This window comes from Tachysurus vachellii, chromosome 22, assembly GCF_030014155.1.
Source record: "Tachysurus vachellii isolate PV-2020 chromosome 22, HZAU_Pvac_v1, whole genome shotgun sequence".
Lineage (NCBI taxonomy): Eukaryota > Metazoa > Chordata > Actinopteri > Siluriformes > Bagridae > Tachysurus > Tachysurus vachellii.
Genome location: NC_083481.1, coordinates 7,565,007 through 7,585,029, shown reverse-complemented (window position 1 = coordinate 7,585,029; position 20,023 = coordinate 7,565,007). Strand labels below are relative to the sequence as shown.

Sequence of the window (20,023 nt, the reverse complement as noted above, 5' to 3'; positions counted from 1 at the left end):
GTTTCTGTAAACCTGACAATGTCCATTGTTAAAAGTTAAAAGCATAAATACATTAAAAAAATGGAACTGAATTTCCCATTATTATGAGCAAAATCTTGAAATAGTTAGTAAGAAAAGAAGCTGCTGTTCTGTCGTCTTTTGAAGCAAATAGAGAAACCTGATTGTTATTCTTTGTGATTTTTTTTCCTATTAAACACTACTGTAATGGTACCAGCAATATATGTTTCACGTCAGGTTGCACACAGCTACTAATTTTCAGCATCTCACAAAAATACAGCACCCAATAAAATATATATATATAATTAGGAGTGGAATCAGAATTTTGATTTTCAGTCACTATGACCATTTCATTTAAAAGATGCAAAGATGCATCAGTGACTGTGAACACACACATAGTCAACCATTACCTCTCATTTATGGAGGTCATTTCATTTTTGAGGAAATCTGTGAATGTTATAATGACAGAGTGACTGAAGAAGAAGAAAGCTTTATTTCTTACATATATGTAATAAAATAATACATTTTTTGCATATCCTTGCTTATTAGGAAGTTGAGGTCAGAGCACAGGTTCAGCTGTGATGTAGTTCCACTGGAGCGGAGAGGTCTTTAAGGGCCTTGCTCAAGGGCCCAACAGTGTCAGCATGGAAGTGCTTGAACCCATGACCTTCTGATCAGTAGCCCAGAGCCTTAACCACTGAGCCACAGTTGATCGTGTTGAACTCCTCTGCCTCGCATGCAACAGAATTCTTTAGTAAAGATTTATGTGTGACTAAAGAGAAACCTGACCTAAGAGGCTGATTAGTTCTGAAAAAAGTGGCCATATTTGCAATGGCCAATCAGTAGTGAGTTTTTCTATTTTTACAGTTATGCAGTGTTACAGGATTTGTTGTAGTTGAAGGCCTTTTTAATTTAAGGTAGAAGTTGGTTTCAGCTGCATGATGTTTGGTATCCATATGTCCACTGTGTTTTATTTAATTTTAAACTGCTTCTTTTAGTGCCTAAGAATGTACTGAACTGAATGTACAGTGTAGAGAATTGTCTAAGAGAAAGAGAGAGACAGAAAGTGAAATTAGCCCATTTAGACTGAGACAGCCAGATCTGCCAGGCATCTCACTCTCTCTGAGCACAACCACTCGTTATGGATAGCTGAGCCTGAGGCAGTGATAGGGCTCAATTTATGAGGCTCTTCTCATCCCCTTCCTCTGTGCTTCCTACATCCACCCCCATAGCTCTTCTCATTGCCCCCCTTTCTACACTATATCACCCATTTTACTTCTTCACTCTTTGCACATTGTTTGATTTTTTTTTTCTCTTGCTATCAATTTTCTGTGATCACCGTCCAGCCTAATGGCACCTCTTTCTCCTCCATTCCCTCCTCTGTTCTTTCTAGATTTCCTCGTGGAGAGAGACAATGATTACTGTGTGTGTGAGACACCCTGCAACATGACACGCTTTGGAAAAGAGTTGTCCTTTGTCAAGATCCCTAGCAAGGCCTCAGCTAAATACCTGGCCAAGAAGTTCAACAAGACAGAGCAGTACATTGCGTAAGTGCCAGTGAATCCTTTTACAGTACAGTTTGTATTTCTTTGTCATGTTACCCTCCATTTTAGGCCTTAAAGGCTTACAAAGCCTTCTGAAAATAGAAACACTGTCAGAGTTGAGTGGCTCTATTGGAACAAAATACAGACCCAAATGCATGGATAGAGGACAGACAGTTTATTAACAAAACATTAACACTAATAGACACAGAAAACACCATGGAAAAAATTTGCAAATAAAATACAAAACAAGTTACAAAAACCTAAAAACATAAAACAGAGAACATCAGATAGCAAACAAACGCAAAAGCGCACACAAATCAACAAGTATAAATAGGGATGGTAATTAGCAAGAAATGATCAGGCAGGAAGGGGATAAGGTTTGGCCAGGGCAAGCACAAATGAACATAAAAACATAAAAGAAAGCACATGGCACAAGACAGAAAACAAACCTTTGCCAGGACGCCCACTGATGTTTCGACAGGGAATTGTCCAAGCCATCATGAAAACACTCAATTTCTGGATTTCTGTTTTTTTCTAGCCTACTCAGAGCAAAGTTTTCATAAAGTTCTTAAAAAATGTTTATATCTTGAAAGTAAATAATGATATGCCCATTTCTGCTGTCCAAGCTGCCCCAAGTACATGTTCATCCCTATCTAACTTCAACCCCTAAATTTCTGTTTGAGGTTATCCCAACAAAAGTTAAAATGTCTCACACTGAAAGTCAACAGCGTTCTAAATAATTTTACATCAGACTTGCAGTGATAACATAATTCATTTGTTTATACTGAGTAAAAATCTCCGATATGTCGATATTCGGGGAATTATCTAATTGATTCTGTCTTCACTAAACAATTTTTTGTGGATCATTGTCCTGTTGAAAGGACATGACTCAGGTGTAACATTTTGACAGAAGCAGCAAGTTTTTCATTTAAAATATCCTGGATCTTCATGATGCCTTTTGTTTAAATAACATTCTAGCTATGACCAGGTTTTAATATTCTGGATGATGTGTTGAGATTTTACTTCAGTATTTCTGGATAATCCTCCTTACTCATGATGCTATCTATTTTCTAAAGTGCGCCAGTCGGTTTTCTAGCAAAACACACCCACATGATGCTGCTCTCCTGAAGCGTCACTGTTGGAATGGGGTTCTTTCGATTAAAACAACATTCTCAACAACAGTTACACAGTATTCTAAACAACAACACATATTGCAAACACATTACACAGTGGTCTAAACAATAACAGTTACACAGTATTCTAAACAACAGCACATATTGCAAACACATTACACAGTGGTCTAAACAATAACAGTTACACAGTAATCTAAACAACAACACATATTGTAAACACCTAACACAGTGGTCTAAACAATAACAGTTGCACAGTAGTCTAAACAACAACACATATTGTAAACACCTAACACAGTGGTTTAAACAATAACAGTTACACACTAATCTAAACAACAACACATATTGTAAACACATAACACTGAGGTCCAAACAATAACAGTTACACAGTAATCTAAACAATAAATATTGTAAACACATAACACAGTGGTCTAAACAATAACAGTTACACAGTAATCTAAACAATAGCCCAAACTGTAGTTTAAACAATACATTGCACAGTAGTCTAAACAATCAGTTACACAGTAAGAATAACAGTTGCTTAATAGTCAAAACAAAACTAGTTACACAGTAGTCTTATCAAAAACTTTTGCACTGTTGTCTAAACAAAAACAGTGACACAGTGTTCTAAACAGCACATTACACAATAATCTAAACAACACTTACACAGAAGCTTAATGAAGAAACCAGACAGCAGTTTATCAGTTTGTCACCAGACTGGAAATCAAAAATCTGCAACTGCTCATTTGAGTCTCACCCAGTGCATTTGAAGGAAATAATCTGAATATTAAATTAGGCTCTCATCCAAAGGACTTCAGCTGTCACAACAAGATACATTCAGATTGGAAACTTTCAACAGATCTGGATAATATAAGGAGGACATTGTAGTTCATTAGATTAAGTTCTTATACTGAATGTCAGTGGGCCTTGAGCATATCCTTTATTATCTGACACAAAGGACACAATGTAGATCTTTGATATTTTGATTTGATAAAGTGTTTTCATTTTCATTTCACACTCTAAATGACTGTTTACATGAAAGCATGACATTTTTGTCATTGTTGTCGTTTTTTTTGGCTGCTCCCTGTTTGGGACCGCCACAGAGAATCCTTTGGTCTGCATAAATGATTTGGCACAGGATTTACATTGAATGCCGTAAAATATTCCATAGTTTGTGTGTGTGATTGTTCCTTGTAATGGGTTGGAACTCCATACAGGGTACAGTAGGCCCTACTTTGTGTCCCAAGTCATCTCAAGAAGCTTTTGTCATTTCAACCATATATAGCTGTTGCAGTACATAGTGAAATGAGACAACGTTTCTCCAGGATTGTGGTGCTACATAAAACAAAGACAGAGCTAAGGACATGTAAGTAGTCTTAGCCACATAAAGTGCAACTGTGCAACCTGGTGCAAACAGTGCAGACAAAAATTTACAAGACGGTACAAAAAAATACAATACACAAAAGACAAACAGTAAATAGAAACAGCGCCAACCAGTGTAAATACTGTATGTAAATGCTGAATGTTCAAACAATATTTTGTGCAGTAATACTAGAATGAACACTGTTTCTTAGCAGCAGGTCCTTGAGATAATGTATAGAATTGTGCAAAAACAGCAATCTGGGACTATGGGACTTGTGTAGTATAAACCATACACAACATGGATGGATGTATTTGTCTCACCGTTCATTCTTTTTCAAAATATTGTGTAGCTGCCCATTTACCTAGCAAAAAAAACATTAAGAACCTCTAACATGAGCCTCCATTTATTTATTTTTTTGTCATTCCAAATTGATGTATTGGAGCTTTTTTTATGTGTCTCCTATCCTATTTGTGTGATTCCAGAGAGTTTCATGGGCATTCTCATTTTGCATTACCTTTTTATTTCCTGCAAAACTGTAACATCATCATTCATTATTTCATTCATTCATTCTGTGATTGGCAACTCATTTAATGCTCTTAAAATCTCCCATTTATTATTTTGTTGAAATTATTCAAAGCACTCAATACATTTTATTATAACTTTTTCTCTCAAAGCACTCCCAAGCTGTTTCATGGGTAGCAAAAAAAATATTTTCAAAATGCATTGATTTATTACCAATATCATCTTAATAACTTCAGTATAATCTTTCAAACATTGGAATCATGTGTTTTTTTGGGTTAAAAAATAAATTGTGCTTCTAGACTAAAGAAAATAAAACTGATTCACTCCAATTCAAACTGAGCTGTAAGTGAGTATCTTTTATTGAGTCAGGACAAAAGCATGATGGTAAATAATGAAATGCATGATGTCCATTTGCTGGCTATTAAAAGTCAATTGTTTGGTAAAAAAGGAAGAGATAATGTTGGCCAGCCTAAATGCAATACAATTATTTAAAATAATAATAAAAGACCAGAAATACAAGAGCATGAATAAGTTAAACATCATATATTCAACCATTATGTAAGGTGTTCACTAGGTACATAAATAAATATTTGATAAAGCAAACTGTAAACTCTATTCTTCAGTGAGGTTTATTTATTGGTTAAGAAGCGCCTTGTGCTCCCCAGGTCAGAATAAAACTGCGCTCAGTGAGCATGAGTGATTGCATTAATCACATATTATTGGTACTAAATTTCTTCTTCGGCATAAAAGTGATCTATGGAGCAAGTTTATTGAGAACAACTTTATAAATAAGCAAGCACAAATGAAGGTCTCAAAGGTCTCACACTGACAAGCCCATCCAGCTTTTTTATATAAAATATAAGGAGGAGTACAGTATTGATTGGGCAGTTATGAACCTGAAAGTAAATGGAATGATAAATAGCTAAAGGAGTTTTATGAAAATAAAATCCAGTTTATCTGTAAATAACCTCTCCATAACAAAGAAAGAGGAACAAAACCACCGTGTTCTTTCAAGCATAATATGTTTCGTTTCTATGTACTGTAGCCAGACAAGTTTCACCCTTAGTTTTCAAAATGTGCTTTTAAAAAGAGCTTATTATTAAGCAAAATGTCACCATATTCATTCAGCATCACACTCCCCACTGTGCTATTGCCCTGCTCCAAAATGCCAAGATATTTATAAATAAAACACAATAATTTATCTGCCATCTAAATTATAAATATGGATTTTCCTGTTTTCATGATTTATGGCATAGGAAATCTGAATAAATTTGTTCCATCAGCATTTAACTCTTTAAGCACTTCCTAATTTAGGAAAAAGGCGACAAATTTTTTATGGTTCATAAATGCCAAATTTTCTTAAGCTACATCAAACAGAGCAGTAACCTCTAGAACCAAGGTCTGAAAAACATCAGGCATAGATGTATATCAGGTATACTTTTCCAATAATATTTTCAGATGTAACGTTTTTTTTTTCAGTGTATATACAACTACAGTTGTATGCGATATATACAAATTGTACATTTTAGCATGATATATTGTGGTTACATCAGACTGTCAGCCAGTGTTTGCTGGACAAATGGACTTAATTACAGAATTATGCATAACTCAGACACACCACTGTTTTACTCCAACTCCACCCATTACTTTACTTCAGAATAGGGCTTAAGTCTGGAGTTCAGTTTGAGTTTTGAATACTGATTTGTAATTAAATCTTTACTATACACACTTACCTCAAATCTGAATAAAATTTTGTGCGATTTAATGATCATTTATTTTAATTCCTCTTAATTTGGCTGAAAGTTGATTTGCATTTCTTTGACCAGCACAAACTTAATGTTTGAGGGCAGAGGATACAATAAGTAATTACTGTAGAAATTATGAATTAAAAATATTATGAATATGATTGTGTACACGGTCTATAGAACCACCCACACACATGCACATGTAGCTACCATCTGCGGGCAAGCTTAAACTTAACAAAACTAAAAATATTATATACAAATTTACTGTATATCTTCATGCCTCAGGTTGAAATACAATCTCCATTTCTTTAAGCTCACCCAACCACATCTGAGTCAGAAAAACAAAACCAGGGCAAAAAAACACTGGGGGTTTGTCCTTTGATATGTTCTATTTAATAACTAGCTCAGATCTACAGAGAACGTGCCTGAGGCTGGATGTTACACTCGATCTGTTTCCTCGGTCTAAGGTCAGTGTAGGTCAAAAAAAATGTAAATATGAGTTTTTCTGGGTCAGTGCTTATTTCAGCGTGTAAAGCAGGGGGCAACAATTGATTTTGACCAGTATACAAATAATTTCAGAGTAAGTAACATTTGGGTCAGACACTACCTAACATTGTAGACACTCTAACACATTTACATGTGTTCATAATGAACAATTCTGGACTGTTAATGTGTTATTATATCATCTAAGTATCATCTGTACGAGGCCATTAAAACTGAACAATCAAACACTGATGTGAAAGAAAACCTGAGAAATATTTGAGAATTTAACCATGTTAAAATTGTTCATAATTTTTAATCTTATTGTACAGAAGAGTGTTTATTCATGTTTATAACAGAAACTCTGACAGCAGTGGCAGCTTTAATTCAAATGCCATTTATCAGTGTACTTGTTCAAATACACTTTTTTCTATAGTAACGGCTAATTCACATAGACTCGAATAGCGGAAGATCTGCACAAGCTTTGTTTGTTTCAACACGCTGGAAGTAAATTATATGAACAGGCCTGTGACATTTTTATTTCTTCAACTGTCAACCTCCTAACTCTATTAGCTAAGCAGGTTCCTGTTCCTTATATATTTACACTGTTGCCATCTACAGGTTACAATAAGAATAAGTGATTATCATGCAAATGAAGGCTAATAAACACATTTTTAGTCATTTGTATGGAGAGGTCTAATGTTTATCTCATGTCTCATATCTCATGAGTCTCATGTTCTAGCAAGTTTTCTACGAAGGAATAGTCAAACACCAAGGTTTAGAAATCCATGGATTATAAAAGATACAAATTAATATTAGGGTATATAAAGGCTTAGTTATAACACAGTTAGTATGTTAGTCAAAACATAATGCTCAAAATGATTTAAACAAGCTCTGCATGCGGAAAGGTGAAATTTATGACGTGTTTTCGTACAAGTCTCGAGCACAAAGGTATCAACTATGTGTTTAAATTTCAGTACGTCTTAATGGTAAGAGATTATTCAGTACTCTATTCAGTACCCATCATCTTTTTTGTTAAGGGTTAATTCTCAGTGCCGGTCCCAAGCCCAGATAAATTGGGAGGGTTGCATCAGGAAGGGCATCCAATTTAAAACCTTTGCCAAAAATCAAAACATGCGGATTGGACGATCTGCTGTGGTGACCCAGAAGAGGGAGCAGCCAAAGGACAACAACAACATAATTTTTAATATAACTGTAAAATTGGAGAACACTTGCTGCCATTTGACAGGTGTAAGTGGTCCAAGTTGACGTTCTAAGAGAAATATATAGAAGTTTGCTCTCCTCAATAAACTCTTCAATCTGTTGACAGGGATAACATTTTGGTTCTGGATATCTTCTTCGAGGCTTTGAACTATGAGACTATTGAGCAGAAAAAGGCCTATGAGCTGCCTGGGTTACTGGGTAAGTCATAGTTCTTGCTCAGATCAATCATTTGGAAATTTATTTTACAAAAGTTGTATAGTAGTGATAGCATCTTTTAATATTCAAGAATAATAAGTCTGTATGATCGGTATTGTACTGTGTATTTATAATCCATTCACATTACATGTAATTTGGCCTTTGAGTATATTGTGATTATTCAGAGAAACTAGCAATGCCCAGTATTTGGTGTACATTTTCTCTTCTCTAGGTGATATCGGTGGTCAGATGGGTCTTTTTATTGGAGCCAGTATTCTGACCATTTTGGAGCTCTTTGACTATCTTTATGAGGTAAGATCTTTTAATGAATTTTAGCATTTTGACAGACATACATGATTTTATAGATGATGCCTTGGGTGCATTTGCACTTTCTGTGATATGGATGAAAATTGGAAAATTTAATGGAAAATAGGTATGATTTAAATATGATAGAAAGTATTTTATTCCTCATTGTTTAATTTAAACTTATGCTCCAAAATTGCTGATTTAAATGTAACCCAGTGCTGTTTCAATATATGTCACAGAACATGCTATGGGATTATGTGTAGAATTCAGTATGCTCAGTTGCCTTAGTTACCTAAAACGTGATTCATTATGATACCACCAAAGGTAATAATTACACTTATTTCTTTGTTGTTTGTTCCTAATTATTCATAACCCAAGCGATAAGGGGTTTGAATACATTTTATCTTAGAAAATGGCAATGTATTCAGTTGTTTGCAATTATTTGAAGAAATCTTAACAATAAGATAAATACTTACATTAATACTCAAGTTAATATTAAACAAAAATACAAGATGATATGTCCACAAAGTGAGTCTTGGTGGTGGTAGTACTTGTCATGACTTACTTACTGTCATACTAATCTTTACTTGCCCATGGTGTTAGTACAGATTATCCTATATCTGTTACATAATAGTTGGGCTCTATTTGTATGAAACCTATTTTTATCATTATATTTATTAAAACTATTAATATGTTTAATAAGAATTGAAATGTTATTTAATTTTTTTGGAAAATGTTCCAACAAGTACAACGTTGAATTTAAGCAACATTTTAGCACCTTCATGCAGAACATATTCTACCCTCATGCATAATGCCTGACTGAATAATGATATATTTTATGTGGCCCAGAAAATGCAAGTCTGGTCCAGTCTGACTGGAAAATGAGCCATATAATAGCCAGCTCCTTGAGGATAAAATGAATATCCATCACGCCTGTTGTAAAATGTGGAAAGTAAAAAATGTGATGGATGAAGAACCTTTTTGGTGTGTGGCATATAGTGTGTAGTCCTTTAAACCAAAAGCAAAGTCCTTCAAAATCCTTGACAATCAAGCAAATGCTGTTGAAACATTCTTAGTATATACAGCTATACACTCCAAGGAGAATACTGTGGGCAAAGCAGAATGACATGCACTGTCAAAGTTTATAAGTTTCATTACTGACTACAAATCAGGAGTTGCAGCAGTTGTTATTCAATCAGAAAGTGGAGGCAACAACAAGGAACATGGCAACAGATAATTTTCCAGACAGAAATTGGAAGTAGGAACAAAGCACTTGGCAGCAGTTATCATCCAATCATAAACCAAAAGAGGGAAGAGCGTACATGGCAGCAGCTATCATCCTACCAGATGATAGGATGATACCATGAAGCTGGAGGGAGTAGCGAGAGACATGGCAGCAGCTTTTATCCAATCTGAAACTAGAACTAGATATGGCAGTAATTGTCATCTAATAAGAAAATAGAGGCAAGATATATTGCAGCAGGAAATCAACCAATCAGAGAACAGAAGCAGGAACAAAACACATGGAAGCAGCTATCATCCATTTAAATCCTGGAAATAAGAACAGTGTAATCAGGGATATGGCTGCAGTTATTATCAAGCAAAAACCAGAGGCAGGAATAAGGTGCATGGCGGCATTTATCAACAAATAAGAAAACAGAGGCAGAAATAAGGCACATGGAGAATGATTATTATCATATTAAAAACAAAGGCAGGGATAAGGCATATGGCAGCAGTTATCATCAAATAAGAAACCACAGGCAGGAATAAGGCACATGGCAGGAGGCAATTATCTAATCAGGAACTAGAAACAGGAAGAAGAAGACACATGGCAGTAGGGTGGTCATGACGCAGACAAAACAGAAACCTGAAGCAGCTTTCATCCGGTCAGAAATTGGCAGAGGAAACAAGGCACATGGCAAAAGGCAATCATCCAATCAGAAAACCGGAGGTGGAAACACAGCACATAGTAGCAGGCACTCATCCAATCATAAGCTGGAAGTAGGTAACAGGGAACATGAGAACAGACTGCATTTGACGTATCCCAAATATCCAGCGAATGATACGAGTCATTATAGGACCTATCATTACAGAAACGCATATCCTGTGTCACATAATATCTCTTTTAATTGGTGCTAATTTTATTTTTTTCAGTGTTGCTGCAACAGTTCAGGGTCAATTCATTATAATAATAATTATTATGATTATTATTATTACTATAGTAAAACGATATCCACTTAAAAGACTTTAAAAAGAGTTAAATCGTTTCTTTGATGGTCTACATTGTATCCTGTGGACACAAATTTTATCATCTTAATTAGCATGCAGTCTGTTAAAGTATAAGCGGATGTTTTCTTCTCCAGGCTAAAAATGATTTATTATCCTTGGTCTTCAATAAAAACTAGTAGCACAAATAATTCAGAGGCTGTTAACTCAGCTCTTACAAAAAAAAAATACTCATTGTTTTTTAATAATAGGAGAATTTGTAGCATGAGCTATAGAATTCTGCCATCAATTCAGAGGTCCGTGTACCATAAATAGTTCAAATTCAAATTTATTTGTATAGCACTTTTAACAATTTTAACAATTTAACATTCTCAAAGTAGCTTTACAGAACATAAACACAAAACAAAAGGTTGATATAAAGATTAATATAATACAAAAAGGTCAAGATTAATATTAGACTTATATTTAAATGTGTTTGACTTTATTTCTAACATTGAATGGTAAAGGAAACCAAAGGACTCAAAGCGGAACCTCATCTTCATGTGGGTGACACTGGAGGGTGTGATTTACAAATATACAGTCTGACAAATGTTGTATTGATGAGAAGGTTGTTGTCCTCAAAGACCACATGGAGTTTGCATCTCCTCTTAATATGTCCGAATACTTCATAAAGCAGAGTCTAACTGGAGCTGGTAAATCTCTATGTCATCAGTTTATTTTTCGAACATGTTGAACGCTGTTTCTTTAAAAGTATTTGAGAGAGCAATTGTTTAGTTTTAGTTTCACATTAGGGTTACATGGAATGGAGATTGTTCCTTACTTGAAGACACTTCTTTTAGTTTGTCTTTTGCAAGGTGCATGTGACATTTCTGTACACTCAAGGTGAAGTCTGATTAATTTTAGAGACTAGGTTAAGACTCTAATACTCATATTACATAGGAATTTAAAATTATACGTCCTAGAAATTTCTGTGTGTGTGTGTCTTTATGATAAATGACAGCTCTCAAAGCTACAGGAGTTAGTTACTCCACCGAGCCCAAAACAATCCACACTTGCAGGATCTTCAATGAATTACCTTCTATTTAGAGGCTGTAGATGGACCAAACATATGGCTTCCTGATCCTCATTGGAGATCCCTAAAGCATCTGGCTTATTTTCACATTCCCATTAGTACAATAATTTGTTTATGAGGCTTGATTAAAATAGTTTGGAAGGTTTTTTTTGTTCTCACACTGAATAAAAGGGGTTACTTACATACAGTGAATGTTTTTTTTATACTCAGAAATGATCATTTAAACAACCTTAAGAGTAAAAAACAAAAATGCAGTACTACTGTAAATTTACCAGAAAAGAATGAATGCTACTTAATTTGTTTCAGATGTACCTAACATGCTAAATAAGTTGTGACTATTGTATGTATGCAGTGAAAGTACAGAATGGAAAAAGAGAAACTCCTGTCTTTAGGTGTTCTGGCCTGCCAGACTGAGAAAAATGGTATTTGGAATAATGAATCATATCACAGCTGCTGTTTTCAGTGCCAAAGCTGCAGTTTTGTAAATCAGAGCTGGCATTTGGTGTACCACAGCTGGCATTTTGAATACCAGAACTTCTGTTTGGTGTACCAGAGCTGAGGCTAACATACCAAAGCTGGTGTTTGGCATACCTTACATACACACGTTGTTGTCTGGCTTACCAGAAGTGCTTTAGCATACCACAGTTGGAGCTTAGCATTCCGGATTTGGAAACCACATACCACAACTGGAGTGTGGTGTATCAGACCTGCTATATTACATACCACAGCCAGGGTTTAGTGTACCAGACCTGCTATGTGCCATACCGCAGCTGGGATTTGTGCATCAGAGATGGCAGTTGGCACACTAGAGACAATGTCTGGAATACCATATCTACCTGCTGTTTGCCATGCTTGAGCTGGAATTTGGTGAAGCACATCTGTTGTTTGTCATACCAGATCTACCATGTGACATACCAGAGTTGACATACTATAGCTGTCATATTGTATACTAGAGCAGAGTTTGGTATAGGAAGTCACCAATGCTGGTACAAAGCTTTTCAAAGCTGCTCATTGATGTGTGTAAGATGTCTTTTGGCATACTCAGACTAGTTTTTGCCACACAGAAACCGAGATCAAGCACAGTAAAGCTGAACTTTACTATACCAAATCCTGTCATTTTGCAGTCTGGAGTTGACATTTGACATCCAAAGCTTATGTTTAGCATTTTAAAGCTGGTGCTGGTCATTTCGAAGCTTCCAGAAGCTCACATTTCCCATGTTAGCACTTCCTTCTAAAAGAAAAGGACATGTTCTAGCGTTAATCAAGCTGATGCACTTTCTCTAAGAAGCATGTATCCTTTGTTTTCACTTAATTTATAACTTTTGCCATTGTGGACCTGTAGAACTTGGTGTGTCCTAATGTGCAAATCCTCCATGTCCTCTCTTTTTTTTTTTTTTTTTTTTAAGGTGATCAAGTACAAGCTGTGCCGTTGCAGGAAGAAGAACCACAAACGCAGCAACAACAACGACCGAGGAGCCGTTCTGAGCCTGGACAACGTGCAGTGCCATGTTAGTAACTAACATACAAACACTGCAACATAACGCAGAGTGTGAAATAGGGGAATGGGGATAAGACAGAATGACTGATTCATCTAATATTTAACATGAAACGGTACATAATGATTATCATTAGTAGTCATATCAAAGTAGTCTCAAATTAGGAGAACAAATCAAAATATCTGAATTAGAAACTTTTCCCATCTTCTCAAATGACTTCAATATAGCACAAGCCTAGTAGATACTAGGATATAATTAATACAGTTTAAATGTAGTTTAAAAGAAAAACAACTTTAGGCAAAAAATTCTGGTAAACAAAGAAATTTTGTCAACGGAGTAAAACTGCACGCAGCCGTAGGGCTACATCTTTTAAAGTTTTGCTCTAATCCGATTTAACTTGAAGCAAAGCTTGATCAAAACTAGCTGTGAAAATGGGGAAGAAATGACTGGGGATAGTGATAAGAAATGGAAAGACTTTTTTTTACACACACACACACACACATACACACACAAGCGTAAATAAAAAAAGCTGCAGTTGCAGCAGTCACTTGCAGTTGAGGGATGTCAGTGTTGATGACTGGGCAATATGTTACAGCTCTGTGATTTTAAGGAAACCAGTTTGAGCTTTAATTGCACTTGAAGTGGAGCTAGTCAGTGTGATGTCTTCTATTCATTCCTCTCTTCTCTTCTCTGTTTCTTTGACTCCATGCTTGTCAGCTCTTATCTTCTAATTTGTTTTGTCTCTCTCTCTCTCTCTCTCTCTCTCTCTCTCTCTCTCTCTCTCTGTCTCTCTGTCTGTCTGTCTCTCTCTCTCTCTCTCTCTCTCTCTCTCTCTCTCTCTCTCTCTCTCTCTCTCTCTCTTTCTCTCTCTCCCTCTCTCTCTCACACACACACCCCATTAGTGTTCATTTCGTGACCTATTTTTAATTTAGTCTTAGTCTTGTGCCAAATGTCCTTGTTAGTTTTAGTCATATTTAGTCATTCACATATCTTTTTTGTTAGTCAAGTTTTAGCTGACTAAAAGTCTCATATTTTAGTCTAGTTTTAGTCAAAAGAAAACTCAAGGTATCTTAGTCAAGTTTTAGTCGACTAAAAATCTTTTAATTTTAGTCTAGTTTTAGTCAAAAAATTGTAGTCTTTTTTTAAATAACACATTATTACTGAGATTATTACTGATAAACATTTCAGTAAAAAAAAGTGTTTCATATCTCAAACATTGGTTAAATGTCATAATTACCTGACAAAATACACTTGTTGAATGATTTTTGTTGAATGCAAATGTTAAACGTGTCTGGTTTTCAATTTCTGATTTAGGAGACACATTCACAAATGATTAACCTGTTCTGAAGAGTATTTTATTTTAACCAACACAATTCAAAAGCTGGGGCCCAACAGACTCCGACTGACAACTTAAGTTACAAAGGTTTTTAAAACTGTTTTGGTTGCCCTGTGTCTCATGTTTCTGTTCAAATCAGAAATAAAATAAATATACTCAGAAAAATAAAATGAAATGAAAATAATAGGCCTACTTTACTGTGGGCCTAAAATACAACAAAAGTATCAGTGAGAAGTTGAGAACACTTGTTTAAACAGTGCATACACTCGAACTTGACTGCACATGACATTTTTTTACTTTATTGATACTGCTTTTAATCGTAATGCAAGAGACAATTGTAGACGAAAATGAAGAGAGATTTTATCTTAGTTTTTATTTTATACAAAACATTTTCATCTCGTCTTTTTTCGTCATCAATAATGCATGTTAATTTAGTCTTAGTCAGCGTTTTTGGACCGTGGTGCAGTCTTGTCATCGTCTCGTCTTGGTCATGAAAAAAAAGGTTGTTGAACATATTTCGTCTTGTCTCATCTGACGAAATTAACACTACACCCCATAATATATAAATCTTCCTGGTCATTTTGTGCTGCACTTAATCACCTTTTCTGCTTTATTTCTGTTTCTTGCCTTTTGACACCTCATTTATTCAATAAGTCACTCTGTGCAATTAGCTTTATAGACATAACTTTAGAAAGCTAAACCGAGGGAACAGTTTATCTTTGAAAGACATCCAAAAAATTATATTACTGTATATATTATGATACAGAGTAGGGACACTTTATTAGGAACATCTAGCTGTTTTAGAATTTGCATTTATCCAATCCGCCAATCAACTGGGAGCAATGCAATGTACAAACAGGTCAAAAATCAAAATGGGGAAAATTTTATTTCAGTGGGATTCTCCAGAAGTAATTTCACTGACTTTGGCCATGTAATGTTGTTGCTTCAGACAGACTGGTTTGAGTATTTGGGAGGGTTATATAGGGAGGCTTATTCAAGCTGACAGGAAGTTTGGTGAGCAGAAATGCATGTCAGAATGCACAACACGTCTAGCCTTGAGGCAGCTGGATAACAGAATAAGGCACATCGGGTTTTACTCCTGTCAACGAAAAACAGGAGTGTGATGCTACGCTGGGCACAGACTAGGCAGCTAGGCAGCTGAAGATCAGGTGATGTTTTTCTAGTCTTCAACAGCCCAGTTTTGGCCTAATGTATATTCAGATTCCTAGTGAATTAGCTAGAATATATTATCAGTCAAAATCTTTTTTCTCCAGGTTTTATATTATTAATAAAGAAATCAAAGCTATGAATAAACAATTTACAATTTGAGAAATGAATTCAAATCTTTTAAATTAATTAAAGTAGTTTTATTAAAGCTTTCCGTACCCTTTATATGCTCTCAGGAGCTTCAAACACATTTTTCAATTATCATTGAAAATTTTAATTTTACGTAAAAATACGTTTTAATCTTAAAATGTACTAATACAGAGACTTTCATTTCACTATTTATATTTGTTTTGCATGCAGGAAATGATATATTTCCACACTGTCTCGATGATAAGACTTATCACATTTTTAGCACTTATAAACACAATGTTTGTGTCATTTTTGGTGATCTACGATTGGGAGTTTATTTATGAAACACTGCAGTTATAACATTGCAGCATTGCAGGGAGGCTTTATATTTAAAGTATGTCATTATATCATTATAATAGCCAGTTGAACTCTGCAGAATTGTACTCTTTTGATTGATTTTCTTGCTAATGAGCTTTCAATGGGGTCACTGTGGAGAGAAAGTGATAATGATCCAGCTTACTGGTCGCTGCACTTTTTACGAATGTATCATTCCCAGATTTCTGGAAGTAGTGAAAAATTTCTGTTTAGGTTTGCAAAAATGAATAAAAATTACAGTCTAAATGATTTCCAACCCACAAGGCAGTTTGTGCTTGTAAAATGGTGACCCAGGAGGATGAAAGAAGTTGAATCAGATGAAAAGAGAAACATACCATCATGTTCAAAAAAATGAAGGTATTTTCAGAGAGAGAGAGAGAAAGAAAGAAGCGATCATGAATTCTATAACCATTAGCAGGAAATATACACACCGTACAAAGTTATCTCTAAGATAATCTTAAACATTTATAGTGTTGATCAGAAATCAGGTTAAAGATTTAATATAAGAGGTAAAATTTTTAGTTGAAGATTATACTAACTGCTCCCTACACTACCACTCCGACCATCTAGGGCACTGCAGTTTGTTTTCAAGGATCAAAATATCTATAGAATAAAGATATACATATTGCTTCAGCACACAGCAACTGAGTTCTTATACTGAGCTGCATCTTATAAGCCATGTCTCAGACTGTGTACCTTTAAAGCAAGCAGTGTATTCATGTTTAAAAATGGCCGACACATTGACATCAGCACATCACATACGACACAAATTCAGAACGTAACATTTTACATTAAGTTTCCTGACACCACTAACTTCAGTTACAACATGAACACACAATAACAGCAGCATTTAATACATCTTTTTTTTCATGACTAATATTGTTATACATGAGAAAAACTACATTTTAATTAGAGCATTTACTTCCTATTGTTGATAATCTTGGAACTGAATTCTGATCCCCAGCAGTTAATACTGGAGCTCTGCTTAATGCTTTACTTTGAATTCTGGTGCTTAACAATCAAAAACATGTTCATCAAAGGTGTTGTTCATATTTGGCAAACTGAAGTTAAATTTTACTTATTAAGGTTATTGACCTTTTTTTTTTTCAGTGTTGGAAATTAAAAGTGTGTGATCCAAACATCAATAACTGGAAAAACTAAATATTAATTAATTAAATAAATAATGTCACCTTTAATGATGAAAATAAAATTTAAAAAAATAATAAAAATAAGAGCTCTATTTGTTCCAAAATAAACCTAATCACTGATTACATTCAAATCATTTTACACTTAATGGATGCAAAAGTTTTGAGAATCCTTGCAATGTGTTACATAATGAGACCTACTGTAAGACTATCTTAGTGTAAAGCATTATCATTACAAAAAGGTTAGCTGAAATTTCAAAATCAGTGTTTGTTACTGTTGTTTCAGTATTTTACTAAAATTCAAGTGATTTAAGTGCATAGTGCATGGATATATACAGTTGACATTTATACAGAGAGTATGAGGAGGAGCTTCTTCCTGTAGGTCGTTCAAAACCAAACCCAGAACAACATTTAGGACTTTTTCTTTTTTCTGGACCCGTCTACACAACACACACTGCCTCAAACAAATTTGTGCACAGTAAATACTGCATACATGCACTAAAGTTGGCCTTAATTGTACACATCTGCACTTTATTCATAATAATCGTACTGTATGCTCATCTCATATGACTCATTATTTATATATATATATATCTGTATTGACACACAGTAGAAAAAATGCTTTGTACTGTATGTCATGCTGTGTATGATTATGTACGAGATGAATAAAAAGTTGATTCTAAAGATTTCTTCTGTTTTCAGCCTCCATGTGAAAACCTTCGCACTCCATCTACATATTCGGCTAACATCCTACCTCACCATCCAGGGCAGGGTAACTTCGAGGACTTCACCTGCTGAGTGAATGAGTGAGTGAGAGAGGAGCTGTTCGAGTTGGACTCCAGCTCGCAGTGTACAACCAAAGCCGACTGACTCCATCCTCGCTAACACCCACCCATCCCGGACGACACAGAGTTGATTTTGGCTGGATGTTTTAACACACCGCATTGTGTCATGTAAAATAATCAAAACATTGAAACCACGAAATACTGTAGTACTGTTCCACAACACAACCATGTGTGTACTTTTAAAGGATTTTGGAACACTGCCTCGAACGGGAACTCCTTGACTAAGCCTTTGAGACATGGAACATCACAGCTCAAACGGACAGGCTTCCTGTGGGCGGAGTCCCCTGCCTTTTCTGTATATAACACCATCTTAACTGAGTGGCTTAATTAGATTGTTAGAAATAATATAGTGCTTAATCAATGTAGCAGCATTCGTGGTGACTGATGGACTCCAGTGACGTGCCACTCACGATCAGTGTGTCTCATTTAAGAATGTATTTTTCCTACTGACAGGAAATTATCAACTGTTCGTGGTGAAGAAAGTTCAGCAGTCTGTTGTTCCATCCAGCTCTCATCTTGTGACTGCATGCTTGTGTTTGTCTTCCTGTGCATGTTTTTTAGTTTTTTTTCAGTAACCATTATTATTGCCAAGTTTGCCTCAATTATATACGTGTGTGTGTGTGTGTGTGTGTGTGTGAGAACCCTACAATTGTCTGAACATTTGATTCGATTTATCATCATGTGTGTCATGACATGATCAGTCAATCTGTATGTATGTGTGTCTGTCAGTGTGTGTTTGATATGATATGTGTATGCTTGACATGAAAAGTCTGTGTGTTGATATTTGGGTATATATGATATTTGTATGAGTATGAAATGACCCATTATTGTGTGTGTGTGAGAGAGAGATTTGCCGCTTTTCAATGAATTATTCTCTTCTGTGAGTTTATTATAATTTCTCTGAACTGTCACTGTTTCAAATATCATATCGAAGCACAAGACCACCATTATGTAAAAGATGATAAAAATGGAGGCGGGTTCATGTTATTTCAAAGACTATGACCATCACGATAATTGAATCGTTACAACTCTATTATTCCGATTTTTGTTTTTCTACAAAAAAAAAGGTAGACATGTTGCCTGATAGTCCAGTCACCATCTTTACAGATACTAGACTGTTCTATTTATCTATGAAGGTATAATAAAATATCATTGAGAATTTTAGATGAAATAATTGTACTTTATGTCTGGGGATTATTTTGGGAAAGAAGACATTTTTAATGTCTCAACTAGGGATGCGTGTGATGTGAGCATGATTGTCACACTAATGAACAGACGAGACAAAGTGACAGCAATCTGGACACGTCACGATTAACGATGGCAATCAAAGCAAAGCAGCCTGCAAACTGCTCTACAGGAGGAGCAACCACATCATCATCCACAAATACAAGTAACCTAATAAAATGTTTTTATAGAGGTTAAACAATACATTTAATAGAGAGAATGACAACTCAATCACTTGGAGCACTATCAGCGGGCATAGTCATTAAAAATTGTGTGCAAGGTGCAGTGACTTGCACACAAGTATTTATGAGCATGGAGCAATGAAGTGAGTGTGCAGGTAGAGAACCTGCTTATTTGTGTGTGTTTGTGAGCAACAGAAAGTGAGAGAAATAGAAAGAGCACTTCAGTCATGTGAGCACTGATAACACACCCATTTCTTTGCTGGCATTTACACATTGCTCACGAGTTAAAGTGAAAGTTACATCAATGCCACAAGACCTCA

At 35.3% G+C, this 20,023-nt stretch overlaps 1 protein-coding gene across 2 annotated transcripts in view; it reads left to right on the top strand.

Moving 5' to 3' along the window:
• asic1b (acid-sensing (proton-gated) ion channel 1b) overlaps positions 1–19,453 on the top strand; it is a 303,047-nt gene extending 283,594 nt beyond the window's left edge. The window contains exons 7-11 of one of the 2 annotated variants that reach the window (XM_060857891.1): positions 1,391–1,544; positions 8,112–8,203; positions 8,433–8,512; positions 13,211–13,312; positions 18,155–19,453. In XM_060857891.1, coding sequence (XP_060713874.1) covers positions 1,391–1,544; positions 8,112–8,203; positions 8,433–8,512; positions 13,211–13,312; positions 18,155–18,250 — 524 coding nt within the window. In that variant the 3' untranslated portion in view covers positions 18,251–19,453. The remainder of the gene's footprint in view (positions 1–1,390; positions 1,545–8,111; positions 8,204–8,432; positions 8,513–13,210; positions 13,313–18,154) is intronic. The other variant, XM_060857890.1, reaches the window with a different exon arrangement.
• Positions 19,454–20,023: the final 570 nt, after the last annotated feature.